At 38.5% G+C, this 12,883-nt stretch overlaps 4 protein-coding genes and 1 pseudogene across 6 annotated transcripts; all 5 read right to left on the bottom strand.

The window, feature by feature from the left end:
- Positions 1 to 389: 389 nt before the first annotated feature.
- Positions 390 to 1,175, bottom strand: LOC128303415 (ficolin-1-like). Its single transcript, XM_053040356.1, has 3 exons — positions 1,161 to 1,175; positions 584 to 1,090; positions 390 to 519 (listed from the first exon to the last, which is right to left on the bottom strand). The coding sequence occupies exons 2-3, from the start codon at positions 1,015 to 1,017 to the stop codon at positions 390 to 392; spliced, it is 564 nt and encodes a 187-aa protein (XP_052896316.1). The 5' UTR covers positions 1,018 to 1,090; positions 1,161 to 1,175.
- Positions 1,176 to 2,354: 1,179 nt separating this feature from the next.
- On the bottom strand, positions 2,355 to 3,274 carry LOC128302494 (ryncolin-2-like). The gene is made up of 3 exons (XM_053039329.1): positions 3,102 to 3,274; positions 2,547 to 3,062; positions 2,355 to 2,484 (listed from the first exon to the last, which is right to left on the bottom strand). Exons 1-3 carry the CDS (start codon positions 3,272 to 3,274, stop codon positions 2,355 to 2,357), a joined length of 819 nt encoding a protein of 272 aa, XP_052895289.1.
- Positions 3,275 to 4,832: 1,558 nt separating this feature from the next.
- LOC128302287 (microfibril-associated glycoprotein 4-like) lies at positions 4,833 to 6,425 on the bottom strand. 2 transcript variants are annotated; one of them, XM_053039078.1, is made up of 3 exons: positions 5,647 to 6,425; positions 5,066 to 5,580; positions 4,833 to 5,001 (listed from the first exon to the last, which is right to left on the bottom strand). In XM_053039078.1, exons 1-3 carry the CDS (start codon positions 5,884 to 5,886, stop codon positions 4,872 to 4,874), a joined length of 885 nt encoding a protein of 294 aa, XP_052895038.1. In that variant the 5' UTR covers positions 5,887 to 6,425; the 3' UTR covers positions 4,833 to 4,871. The 2 variants fall into 2 exon arrangements, with proteins under 2 accessions (XP_052895038.1, XP_052895037.1); XM_053039077.1 differs by having other exon boundaries at positions 5,066 to 6,425.
- Positions 6,426 to 6,561: 136 nt separating this feature from the next.
- On the bottom strand, positions 6,562 to 7,709 carry LOC128301353 (microfibril-associated glycoprotein 4-like). 2 transcript variants are annotated; one of them, XM_053037787.1, is made up of 3 exons: positions 7,457 to 7,709; positions 6,885 to 7,391; positions 6,562 to 6,820 (listed from the first exon to the last, which is right to left on the bottom strand). In XM_053037787.1, exons 1-3 carry the CDS (start codon positions 7,630 to 7,632, stop codon positions 6,619 to 6,621), a joined length of 885 nt encoding a protein of 294 aa, XP_052893747.1. In that variant the 5' UTR covers positions 7,633 to 7,709; the 3' UTR covers positions 6,562 to 6,618. The 2 variants fall into 2 exon arrangements, with proteins under 2 accessions (XP_052893747.1, XP_052893748.1); XM_053037788.1 differs by having other exon boundaries at positions 6,885 to 7,385.
- A 684-nt stretch (positions 7,710 to 8,393) lies between these two features.
- On the bottom strand, positions 8,394 to 9,471 carry LOC128302491 (ficolin-2-like; annotated as a pseudogene).
- Between the last annotated feature and the right edge of the window lie 3,412 nt (positions 9,472 to 12,883).

The raw sequence follows: 12,883 nt of genomic DNA, 5'->3' as shown, positions 1-12,883 counted from the left end.
AAAAATAATTAACTAATTCACTTATTCTACAATAGATGTTTTCTGCTGTAGAACATAGCAAACCCATTATTTAAAGAGACATCTCTGTATTTGCTTTCTACTAGTGCTAGTGTAGTTGCTAGTACACTATAAGTGTTTCTTATACGTTGGACTGTAAAATATTTTAGTTAATTGCCTTCATGATATTACTATGACTATAATCATATCTTAATTAACATTTTATGAAATATGGTTACCAAAATATTTTCCGCCCCAATTGATATAAAAGGTAAATTAAGAAACAGTCATTTTGAAGGTTTTCTTCTTTTAATTGCATTCTTTGAACCACATCATTACGTTCGCATTAAAACGATTTTCACGGCTTTCAAACAAATTGCATTACCGATAGACTAAACCTTTTTAGGTCTTATCATCATTTTTGAACTTTTGAGAGAATAGTAATGTCCTCGAAAAGTGAACCATGACATTCCAACTCCATATTCTTTTATTTCCCCTCGAAGATATTTTCCATTGAGATTACTGTGAAATATTTGCAAATGTTAATTCAATTGCCATGCTTTCATATCATCGATCAGACACATACCTCGAATGGCAATTGGTGTACCACCAGGCGCCGGTAAATATGACTGCACATTGCTTATCCCATGTATCATTATCCGCGTCGAATGTTGAAAATTTCACACCCCTGGTACCACTGAAAGAATCACCAGCCGTTCCGGAATATCCACCTAACTTTGTCACTTCATACTTCTGACTCTCATCTCCAATCTCGAACTGATCGTATTTGGCGTACGTCTTATTGCCTTCGAAATCTTCCAACAGAACGACCAGCTCATGCGGCCCGGATACTGTCAGGTGGTAAATACGATCCAGACCCAACCAGAACTCACCGTCCAGATTTCCAAACCCATTCTTATACTCTTTCCAATTGCGGTAGAAGTTTGTCGATCCGTCAAAGCGATGCTGTATCACAGTCCAGCCGCCCGAGTCGTATTTTTTATCGCACAGCACGCTCATTGATTCTTTGAAGGGCTTTTCCGGTTGAACGGTGTATATGCCCGAAGAAGGAACCTCTGTACAGGATCTGTACCTATTACCATGGACCATATTTATGTTGTTCGTTTCATACTGTTTTCCAACCTTTAGCTTAAATCACTTACTTTTTTGTACATTTGGATTCCTCCGGGATGCAACACTTATCTAGAAATTTGAATTTGATCATATCATATTCGAAAATACTCTTCCTAACCAACACACAATTTACCTTCGGTTGATTGACAATGTGTACCAACGATGGTACAACACAGCATTAACGCACACAGAAGATCGATCTTTATCATGTTGACAACACTGACAAAGCTATAGCAATGACGCTGGCAGCTAAATGCTGTCGTTTTTATACCATGAATCGTCCAAGGAAAACCCATTCAGCTGTTTCACACCTGCTTCCTGCTACGTTTGAGGCGTGTACCACTTGTTTGGAATCGCGAGACGTCTGCGTTACGTTCGAATTGATGCCGTTACCGTTGGGGTTCTTACCGCTGAAAATTGTTAATTATACTTTCACTTAAAATGCGCTTTGAATAAATGCCTTTGTGTCATCGAAAGGCTAGTTCGGGATGTCATACTTGCTTTGACAACACAAACTAAACCGAACGTGTAACGATTGGGAGTGTTAAAGCATTTTTTGACAGTTTTTGTGCAACGCGAGATTCAACTGTAACCTACGTACCGGCATTATATTCGAACGTAGTGGCATGTATTCGATGATAACGTTTTGCGATTCGAAGCAAGTGGCACATGTTTTGATCGTAGCAAATAACAGCTGTATCAATTGGTAGACCTTGAACGCTGTGAGAATTCTAGGCTGTGTGATGTTTACCTAAAACTCATACAGAAAGGATAAGCCATGTTGTGCGGTATTACGGAATTTAAAATTTCGTTACGTCACATCGTCACAGACTGTTGACAAAACGTGTTTCGCACAAATAACAATTTCCTCAAAATACACACAACTGTTATTACTTCAGTTTGATCGTACACAGCACAACAATGCCCTGTAAACCTGTGAACATAATGAATTAAAAATGTTTCGAATGCTTACTACAGCCATTTATGGAACGCACACTAATTAACCACTATTAAATGAAATTCCAAGAAACTGTTTTCTTTCTAATTTCAGCAGATGCATCAAACTACATCTGAAGTATTATTTTTATTGCAAATGAAAGCCTAGTCCGAGATACCTTAAATTTTAAAGTCACCTTCATTTTATTGCATCATTTTCTCCAAAGCGTCCATGATCGTCTTAAAACGATATACAAAGCTTTGAAACATATTGGCTTACCAATAAACTAAACCTTCTTTGGTCTTAACATCATTTTTGAAGTTTTCAGTGAATAGTAATACCCTCGAAAAGTGTTCCACACCATGCTAGTTGCATATTCTGTCGTTTTTCCTCGCAGATATTTTCCATTGAGATTACTGTAAAATAGAAACAAATGGTAAATTACCATTGCTATTGCCATCATCAATTACTGACCTACCTCATATGACAATTGCTGTACCACCAGGCCCCAGTATATTTGACGGCACATTGGTTTTCCCATGTATCATTATCTGCATCGATCGTTGAAAACTTCATTCCCTTGGCGCCACTGAATGAATCACCAGCCGTTCCCGAATATACACCCAGTTTCTTGAGTACATATTTTTCGCTCTCGTCTCCAATCTCGAAAAGATCGTATTTGGCATACACCTTTCCTCCGTCGAAATCTTCTAATAGCACTACCAACTCGTGTGGGACCGACGATGTCAGTTGATAAATACGATCCAAACCCAGCCAAAACTCACCGTTCAGATTGCCAAACCCATTCTTGTACTCGTTCCAAATGCGATTAAAGTATGTCGATCCGTCAAACCGATGTTGTATCACAATCCATCCACCCGTTTCATATTGTTGATCGCATAACACGGTTAATGGTTCCTTGAAGGGCTTTTCCGGTTGAATGGTGTATACACCCGAAGAGGAAACCTCACTGCAAGATCTGTACAAATCATCGCTGCATTGCAGTTTCCGTCCATCAGCGCAAATCACTTACCTAGCTACTAATTTGTCTTCCTTCCGAATGCAACGATCTTCTAGAAGTTGTAATTTGGCCATGATCATATCGAAGGCAATCCCTCCTTGGATAACACAAGACGTATCGGCACATTGCATACCAACGATGGTACAACACAGGGCTAATGCCCACACAAGGTTGATCTTGAACATGTTGATAACACCGGCAAATCTCTATCAATGATGCTTGCAGCCAAATGTTTACCATCTTATATGTGATATATTCAATCAAAGAAGAAGTTTCCACCAGTTTCGTACGTCATTCCAGCCACTTGCTTCGAATCGAGAGGTATTACGATAGAATTGTATGCTTGCCGTTACGGTCGGATCGGTTGCCGTCACTTTCGAAAAGTTCCCGCTTTCATTGGGTGTGACTCTCTAAATAGAAAAAATACTTCCTTACTGACTCACTCACTCAGTCACTCACACACTCACTCACTCACTGACTCACTCACTCACTCACTTACTTTCGATGTTAAAATTTATTCCTCAATTTTTCTCACCTTCGCATTGGCAACACTCATCTTGCCCACCCAGTTTCAAACTTCCACATTTCGAATCAGGCCGTTAACGACTCGTTTCAGCTTCAACCTGAGTACCTTTGCAAGCGTCGACGGTAAAAGCATTCAATTCGAAAGTTATGGCGTACATTCGGTGATAACGCCTAGGATTCGAAGCAAGTGGCACATGTTTTGATCGTACCTAAAAACAGCTGTATCAATTGGCAGACCATGAACACTGTGAGAAATCTAGGCTGTTAAAATTTCGTTACGTCACATCGTCACAGACTGTTGACAAAACGTGTTTCGCACAAATAACAATTTCCTCAAAATACACACAACTGTTATTCCATCAATGTGATCGTACACAGTACAATAAACCTATAAACATAGTAAGTTAAATATATTTCGAATGCTCTATAGTGCTATTTTTGCAACGCATACTATACGACATAACGACTTGAGCCATGCTAATTGTTTTATTCGTCATATCTGGTTTTTTTCAGCTTAGCACTTTTAAGCTTGTTATTTTTTATGCTTCTTGTGCTTGGTGTTGTTTTCTATGTTACTCCATGCCACATGCGTGGTGTTTGTTCGCACACCCTTCTTCCGAATCCCATTGATTTTTTTTTCTCTCTTCTCCTATTACGTTTACCATTTCTTTCTCCACAGCACACTCAACCAACCGTTTTACATAGGGCTATAAGATGTACTGTTTTCTGTACAAAATTAAATACTTTTGATTACCACAATGACAATACGTATTAAGACGTTGCGTCTGCGTTGAAAAGCGTTTGGGTAAACAAATATGTATAGAAAATCACATAAATCCTTTATTCGCGCCGAACTGCTAACACATTATACAATTTGTGTAACAATTTTACTAATGAACATTACCATGAACTAAGAGGCCTCCTTTTATATTTTTAGCCTTTTTTTACTAACACCGATCCAGAGATCCTCTCTATACTTGTTGACGAACAACATGACTCCATAAGGAATGCCATTGCAGAGGATAAATCGGGTCCATTGTGTCGCTGAATCGTGCGAATCATTATATCATTTTCTTTAATTAATCGGTCCCTGCTAACTAGGCAACAGTTCAAACAATTATTGATTCCTGTTACAAGATTTAATGAAATTTGCTTGATCGATGAAATAATAATAATATTATTGATGTTAAAAAATACTGTGCAAAATAGGAGTACAAAGTACGGTAATGCTGATTTATTACAAAAAAGAAGACTGAATTAAACATTTGTTGGTCTTATCATCATCTTTGATGTTTTAAGTGCGTAATGATGCCCTCGAAAGCTGTGCCATGTCATTCCAGTTGCATATTCTTTTGTTTCCCCTCGAAGATATTTTCCATTGAGATTACTGTGAATTATTTGCAAATGTTAATTCAATTGCCATGCTTTCAGATCATCGATCAGACACATACCTCGAATGGCAATTGGTGTACCACCAGGCGCCGGTAAATGTAACTGCACAATGGTTTTCCCATGTATCATTATCCACGTCGAATGTTGAAAATTTCACACCCCTGGTACCACTGAAAGAATCACCAGCCGTGCCGGAATATCCACCTAACTTTGTCACTTCATACTTCTGACTCTCATCTCCAATCTCGAACTGATCGTATTTGGCGTACGTTTTATGACCATCGAAATCTTCCAACAGAACGACCAGCTCATGCGGCCCGGATACTGTCAGGTGGTAAATACGATCCAGACCCAACCAGAACTCACCGTCCAGATTTCCAAACCCATTCTTGTACTCTTTCCAATTGCGGTAGAAGTTTTTCGATCCGTTGAACCGATGCTGTATCACAATCCATCCGCCCGATTCGTACTCTTGATCACAGAACACGGTAATCGCTTCCTTAAAGGGCTTTTCCGGTTGAACGGTGTATATGCCCGAAGAGGGAACCTCACCGCACATTCTGTACACTCTATCCTGTGAATTGTTTTTCTGTTGTATTAACGTTTCCATCGTACAACTCAAATCCCTTAACTTGTTTACCGTTTCTTCTTTCTTCTCCGTGCAATGATCTTCTAGAAGCTTCAACTTGGTCATGATCATTTCGAATGCAAATCCTCCTTGGACAGTACTCGATATGTCATTTAATTTGCAGTGTGAACCAACGATGGTACAACACAGAGCCAATGCACACAGAAGGTTGATCTTGACCATGTTGATAACACTTTCAAAACTATAGCAATGACGCTGGCAGCTAAATGTTGACCTTTTTATATCTGTCATTCATTTGAAGAGAGATTGTATGGTCAAGCTTTGTCGCAATGAGATGCCAAGTCGTTCTGCTCCCATTGTGGTTTAATGCTGCATCGTAAGAGATTGTAGAAGTAAAAGGGTGGCACAGTACAATTAAAGTACAATCTTCCCTAAAACCTCATATCTACTAATAAATAAATTTAGACAAATACACAAACAACTTATCACACGAGTCGAGTAAACACACACGCAAATTGTGTTTTCGCCAAATCTGGCTCTTATCTGCTATCCATCCTACCCCAATAGACTGCATTGTCGTTCTGCATTGTATGAATATTCACAGCACAGTATGCTATGCTTGTTCCGGTTTGTTTCTTTTAAGAATCGAATGCGTGTGCTGATCAAACATGTAAATAGTATCCACAATGTGAATATTTTAATAAAGAGCATATACAGTGTGAAATTTACTATTCAACCTGTGGAAAAGCAGCACTGTTTTTTAATCCTTTTTACAAGTCCTTCAACCACCTTTTTATTGCAAAAATTTAGGAACTTTACTCAAGGTATTGGATGTAAGACGAATATAGGCCAATTAACCGTAGCAATTGGTTGTACAATCAGGCACATGTAGTTATTAATCAGTTAAAATATTTATTGTGAAAACCTTTTTTTCTTTTCCGAAACATTGGTAAGACGTATAAATCGTTATAATATAAAAATAAAGAACTATCCTGCTGGTTTAGCATCAACAAATTAAATAGACTAAACATTATTTGGTCTTATCATCATTTTGGAAGATTTTAGTGCATAATGTTGTCCTCGAAAGGTGTCCCATCCCATCCCAGTGCCAAACTCTTCCGTTTTACCTCGAAGATATTTTCCATTGAGATTGCTTTTGTTGTTCAGTTTGTCCGAAGATAGTAAACGCCATCGAATGAACATATTAGCTTCCGCTTCAAGTTTGCTGCGAATTGCATGTAAATAAAATGTCCATTATCACTTTTCTATATAATTGATCACTCACATACCCTAAGATGCAATTACTGTACCACCAGGCGCCGGCTAATGTAACTGCGCAGTGCGTTTCCCACGTATCATGATCCTTATCGAATGTAGAAAATTTCATGCCCTTAGTGTCACCGAAAGAATCACCAGCCGTTCCCGTGTATCCGCCTAACTTTGCGACTTCATACTTTCGGGTTTCGTCTCCAATCTCGAACTGATCGTATTTGGCGTATGTTTTATTGCCTTCGAAATCTTCCAGCACCACCACCAGCTCATGTGGTTGGGACATTGTCAGTTGATAAATCCGATCCAGACCCAACCAGAACTCACCGTCCAGATTGCCAAACCCATTCTTGTACTCTTTCCAATTGCGATAGAAGTTTGTCGATCCGTTGAACCGATGTTGTATCACAGTCCAGCCGCCCGATAAGAATTCCTTATCGCACAGTACGCTTACTGGTTCCTTGAAGGGCTTTTCCGGTTGAATGGTGTATATGCCGGAAGAGGGAACCTCTCTGCATGATCTGTATCTATTGTCACGCACTTTATTTGAATTGTTCATCTTCGTTTTCGTCCTTCAGCTCTAACCACTTACCTTTCTACCATGTTTCCATATAAACGATCTTCTAGAAGCTTCAATTTGGTTAGGATCATTTCGAAAGCAAAACCTCCATGATGGAGAGCACTCGATGTATTTGCAGTTGGAGCACATTGCGTACGAAAGATGGTACAACACAGAGCCAATGCACACAGAAGGTTGATCTTCAACATGTTGACAACAATGGCAAACCGATAGCAATGACTCTGGCAGTTGAATGTTTACCCTTTTATATCCGTTTATTCATGCAAAGAGATTTTTGGTTCATGAACACTTTGGAAATGTTAGGGGGTTTTATGTTGTTCGTACCATTGTGTTATGCTGGTTAGCGTCATACTGATTTTCGGGTCGATTTATTACGCACAGACATCAAAGTGGCATTTGATAACATTCCACATGCGTTGCCTAATGCTTTTTGGGATTTTCACTGTTAATAACAGCTTGATTGTTCGTTTCGCTTAACTACGGGGATCCCCGGGTTGTGTGTGGAGTCCTCTACTATTGCTTCCCTTTAATTATGTTTTTCGTCACTGGTGTTTTACCATTTGCATAGGATATGAACATATTAAACCCATACGGCTGGATCAAGGAATTCAACGTCCTGTCCATCACCCTCACATTCTTTGTTGTTTAAATATGCTTCAAGTGCTCTGCTATAACTATCGCTGCAACGCAGCTGTGCAAAACACACTGTATGACTCAACTACTTCACACATGCTAATTGTTTTATTCGTCAAATCTGATTCTTATCAGCTTCCCACTCTACAGACTGTAATGTTCTTCATTCTCCGGGGATTCATGTTTATTTTATATATTTATACTTAGCTTGCTATCTTTTTAATGTTAATGTTGTGTTTTTGTGTTGTGGTTTTTGAAAAAATGTGATGAATAAATCCAACTGATTTCTTTAAAATTTTATATTAAGTGTATTAAGTAGGTATAGTAGAATTCCAAAAATCACATTGTGTTGTAACTTTTGTCACAATTCCAGCTCAAACAACTTTGGGTCTAATCATCATTTTTGCCGTTTTCAGTGCATAGTAATACTCTCGGAATGTTCGCCAAACCATCCCGGTTGCATATTCCTTCGTTGCTCCACGCAAATATTTCCCATTGAGATTGCTAGAAGAACGTGTAGAAAGGAATTCGAGCAACGGATAATAATAGATCAGTTTTTTAGCCATTCAAAATGTAAAACAATAAATACCTTGTGTGGCAAGCGCTGTACCACCATGCACCGGTGTATGTTAATGCACAGTTACCTTCCCATGTGTCATTATCCGAATCGAAGGTGGAAAACTGCATTCCTTTCACATTTCCCAAACAATCACCCGCCGGGCCAGAAAATCCGTCTATTCTCGTAAGGTTATACTTCTGGCTCTCGCCTCCAATTTCGAAATGGTCATACCATGCAAACGTTTTGTTGCCATCGAAATCTTCCAGCAGAACGACCAACTCATGCGGTCGTGAAACGGTCAGCTGATAAATACGATCCAGACCAAGCCAGAACTCGCCGTCCAGATTTCCAAACCCATTCTTGTACTCCTGCCAATTGCGATAGAAGTTTGTCGATCCGTTGAACCGATGCTGTATCACAATCCATCCGCCCGATTCGTACTCTTGATCGCACAGCACGGTAATCGGTTACTTAAAGGGCTTTTCCGGTTGAATCTTATGCACACCAGAAAACGGCACCTTTTTACACGAACTGTACATTTCCTCCTTTGTATGGTTGTACACCGGAAGGGTTGTTGTGTTGCACTCAGGTTGCATTGCATTCAAATTTTCAATCATTAAGCTTATATTGTTTAGCTTTTGTTCGATTTGTTGCTCCTTTTCCATGATGCGATATTCCATCGTATTAAGTTTGTTCAGCACCAAACCCAATGCATATCCACATTGATCTACACCTCCGTTTAATGAAGTTTTTACATTTTGAGCAAACGCTTGCTGACTGCAAGCCAACAGCACAACCAACAGACACTTTTTGAGCATGATGCCACGGTTTTAAACACAAGTACACTGCACTAACCGTAACATTTCTTCCGTTTTATATATGTGCGATCATGTCACACCGTTTAATTTCTCAATGAACTTCAAGAAGACACCGCAATGATAAGACAATCTTATCAAAGCGTACGATTGTTGGTTTTATTATATATTTTTGTTGGTGAAAAGTCCCCGTTCGTTTACATGCCAGAACATTATACGTATGGAAATCAATTTGATCGTCTTTTTAGAACATTAACGGTCGTTGCTCCTTGTTTCCTTTCATTAGGACAATTTTACTGACAGGAGTTATTATTTCACCTGTTGTAAATATGGTCATCTCGTCGAATAAGTCAGAGAACGCAATGAAATAAAAATGAAAGTGGCTTTGCTATAATTGGCGCAAGGCCTGGTGTATTTCGCAGACACACTCCCAGTGCGCTGATAACTTCAATGATCCCCTTTTGAAGAGTTCTCACGTGCATTCGAAAGATAAGGTCGGCTGCTGTTATGCATATTGACTCACGTTCGCGTAATCGAGGGGAGGACTTATTTATAGCACAATTAGTTGTTATCTGTTTCACAAATCGCATCGTTTAGCGTCAAGTATCCGGATCCGGTTTGGTTTATATTTGATCTTTTAGATACAAATTACCGAACTCGCGTTCGTTTAGGGTTTTTAAAAAATTTTATTTTGTGAACAACTAGACTTAATTTCCCAAACCGTTCGATCGGACTGCTACATCAGAACTAACTATTGTCTGCTGCTGGTGTTGAATTGTCGATACTGCTTGGCTCACCGATTCCCACGATTTGGTTAGATTCCGCTGACTTTGCAACACACGTGCCGATGGTGTCATCGTCCGATGCACGCGCTGTTGCTAGGTCCACCAAGGTGCACGCGCAGTTACCCGATGCCTCCGTTGACGCGGTAGCTTGCTGACGCGGTAACTGCTCCCTTTTTTTGAGCGTTGAACCTCCTGGTTAACGTGGTTGAGAGTATGCCAGAGTTGATGGGTTGAAGTACCTAACTGCTTCTTGGTTATTGTCTCTTACTGTTCTATCAGCGGATATTTGTATGGTGTTTGCGGTTGTTTTCTTGGTTAGCAACGTTAATGCCGTGATGATACTTATTATGATTACAAAAGTCCATGCTGGCCATGTAGCCCGATGTGTGAAGATGTGTTCTAGTTTCTGAAGGCGTATTTCTTCCAGGTTCTTTGAACTGGTTCTTGTTACTCCAAGGTCTGTCGATATCGTATAGACTTGGTGTTCTACCTTGGCTATTTCATTGTTGGAGAAATTAAAATTTATGAAACGTATTGAACAGTTCCTATAGTTTATCAAAAATGCTCCTTTGAGGTGCCTTTCTGTTTCCTCGCATGTTGAATATAGGATATCATTCACATCGTTTAAAAAGACTATTGTTGGGCTTATCTCTACGACCATGTTTCGTTCTGTGACTGTTTCGTAGGCACATTCACTTGGGTGTCCCAATATCAAGTTGGCATCACATTTGTGTGTAGAGACATTTTCGACTTCGTCTGTCTTGCATAACGTTATGTTGCTCATTTTCATACAATTTCCGGTTTTCATTAGTATGTTGGACTGATGTCGTAAGAAACGGTTTGATTTTAGAATCACTCTATGATCTTGTTTAACTACTGGCTCAACTCGTAATGTTTCGTAAGATGTTTCGCTGAGGTTCGGGATCTCTACGATGTACAGTATTATTTCGTTGTTTACTGCTATTCGTGTGCTAATTAATTGTAGCATTTCTTCTATCATGTCAGTCTCGATGTTCTGTGTTTGGAGATTTTGGTGTATCAGATCGATTTCGGCGGGTGTAAGTAGATTCTTGTTTACAATGTTTATCTTAGACAATATAATCGCCATCTGAATTTGGTCTATTATATTATTAATCATGTCTAACGTGTATAATTGTTTCAATATTGTAGTTTTCTGATCATTCTTTGAAATATCGCGCAACCTCTCTCTGATAAGGGCGTTGATTGTTATTTGTGTATTACTATTATCAACTAGCTCATCTAATGAGTTTGTAATGGTTCTTAAATCGTCTGCGTCCGGCGTTCCGGCGATCCATTTCCACGCTTTGCCTAGTGAGTCCCATCTCTTATGGCGGGGGGTCTTTATTGGTTTTACTTGATTTAAGTTATATTTGATTTCTTGCAATTTCTTGGTTAATATTTCTGGTGTTGTTTCGGAATTGTAATATTGTAAGATTTGGTTTTCTACTTCTTGAATGGATGTTTCGATTATGGTTACGTTTATCGTATGTGTGATTTTTCTATATCCTTCTATTAGTCTGGTTTGTCCTGTATTGACTATGGCTACCGGTTTATTCGTGAGGTCAATTATGTCGAGTGTAGCCGCTATGAAGGGTATGCTGTAACGGGTAGATTAACATTAACTATTTTATATTTTGCCATTTATAGGAAATTTCTGTGTAAAAGTTAGTTCGTTATTTCTTTTAGGTTTATGTTCTTTACATTCGATTTGTGAATTTTGTGGTTTGCCTCATTCCTGAATGTTGTATTCTTATTTCTTTGTACAATGTGTCTTTTAAATTTGTCTTTATGTTTTGCTCTTATTATTTTATCTTTCACATAAACATTTTGACCTGTTCTTAAATTTGGTGGTTCTATTCTTGATTTATTATGCTTTTTTAACGACTTTAACTGTGTTTCTTGTAGTTTTATTATTACTTCGTCATACCTTTTATTTCTTATTTCATCAAGTTGTTCGGGGGACGTACAATTATTGGTTATTCCAAATAAGATCTCTTTCGGCGTTTTGCCAATGGTAGAATGAATTGTGTTATTATATTTTTCTATAGCAATGCAAATATTAGACCTGCAATTTAGGTTGGGAGTTAATTTCTTTTGAATTCTGTATAGTTCTGTTATTGTCGAATGCAATCTTTCTACCTGTCCATTTGACTCAGAATGACTACTAGGAGTAGTAATGATTTTTATATTGAGGTCTAGCATTATTCCTCTAATTTCAGCGGATAGGAAAGCTTTTTCGTTGTCCATCACTACTATTGATGGAATTATGTTTGAAGTGATTGTGTTATAGAATGCATTTCTTAAATGAACTGTATGTTTTGATTTTACTGGAAGCATTCTAGCGTATTTTGAGAATTTGTCAATACTAGAAAGAAACAATTGTCCTTCAATTTGGTAGATGTCTAAGTGTAAAACTTCAAATGGAAAATTTGGAATAGGTGTTTCTTGGAGTTGTATTTTTAGGGGTTGCCTATCGTATTTCGACACGTTACATGTGTCACACGAGGAAATAATTTTTCGGATGATTTGTGTTATGTGTGGAAAATAATATTTCCTGAGAATTTGTTTCTTATTCTCATCAATTCCACGATGTGCTCTATTGTGAATTTGTTGAACTATTTGTTCT

The sequence above is a fragment of the Anopheles moucheti genome, chromosome 3 (genome assembly GCF_943734755.1).
Source record: "Anopheles moucheti chromosome 3, idAnoMoucSN_F20_07, whole genome shotgun sequence".
Lineage (NCBI taxonomy): Eukaryota > Metazoa > Arthropoda > Insecta > Diptera > Culicidae > Anopheles > Anopheles moucheti.
This window is presented reverse-complemented; position numbering and strand designations above follow the sequence as displayed.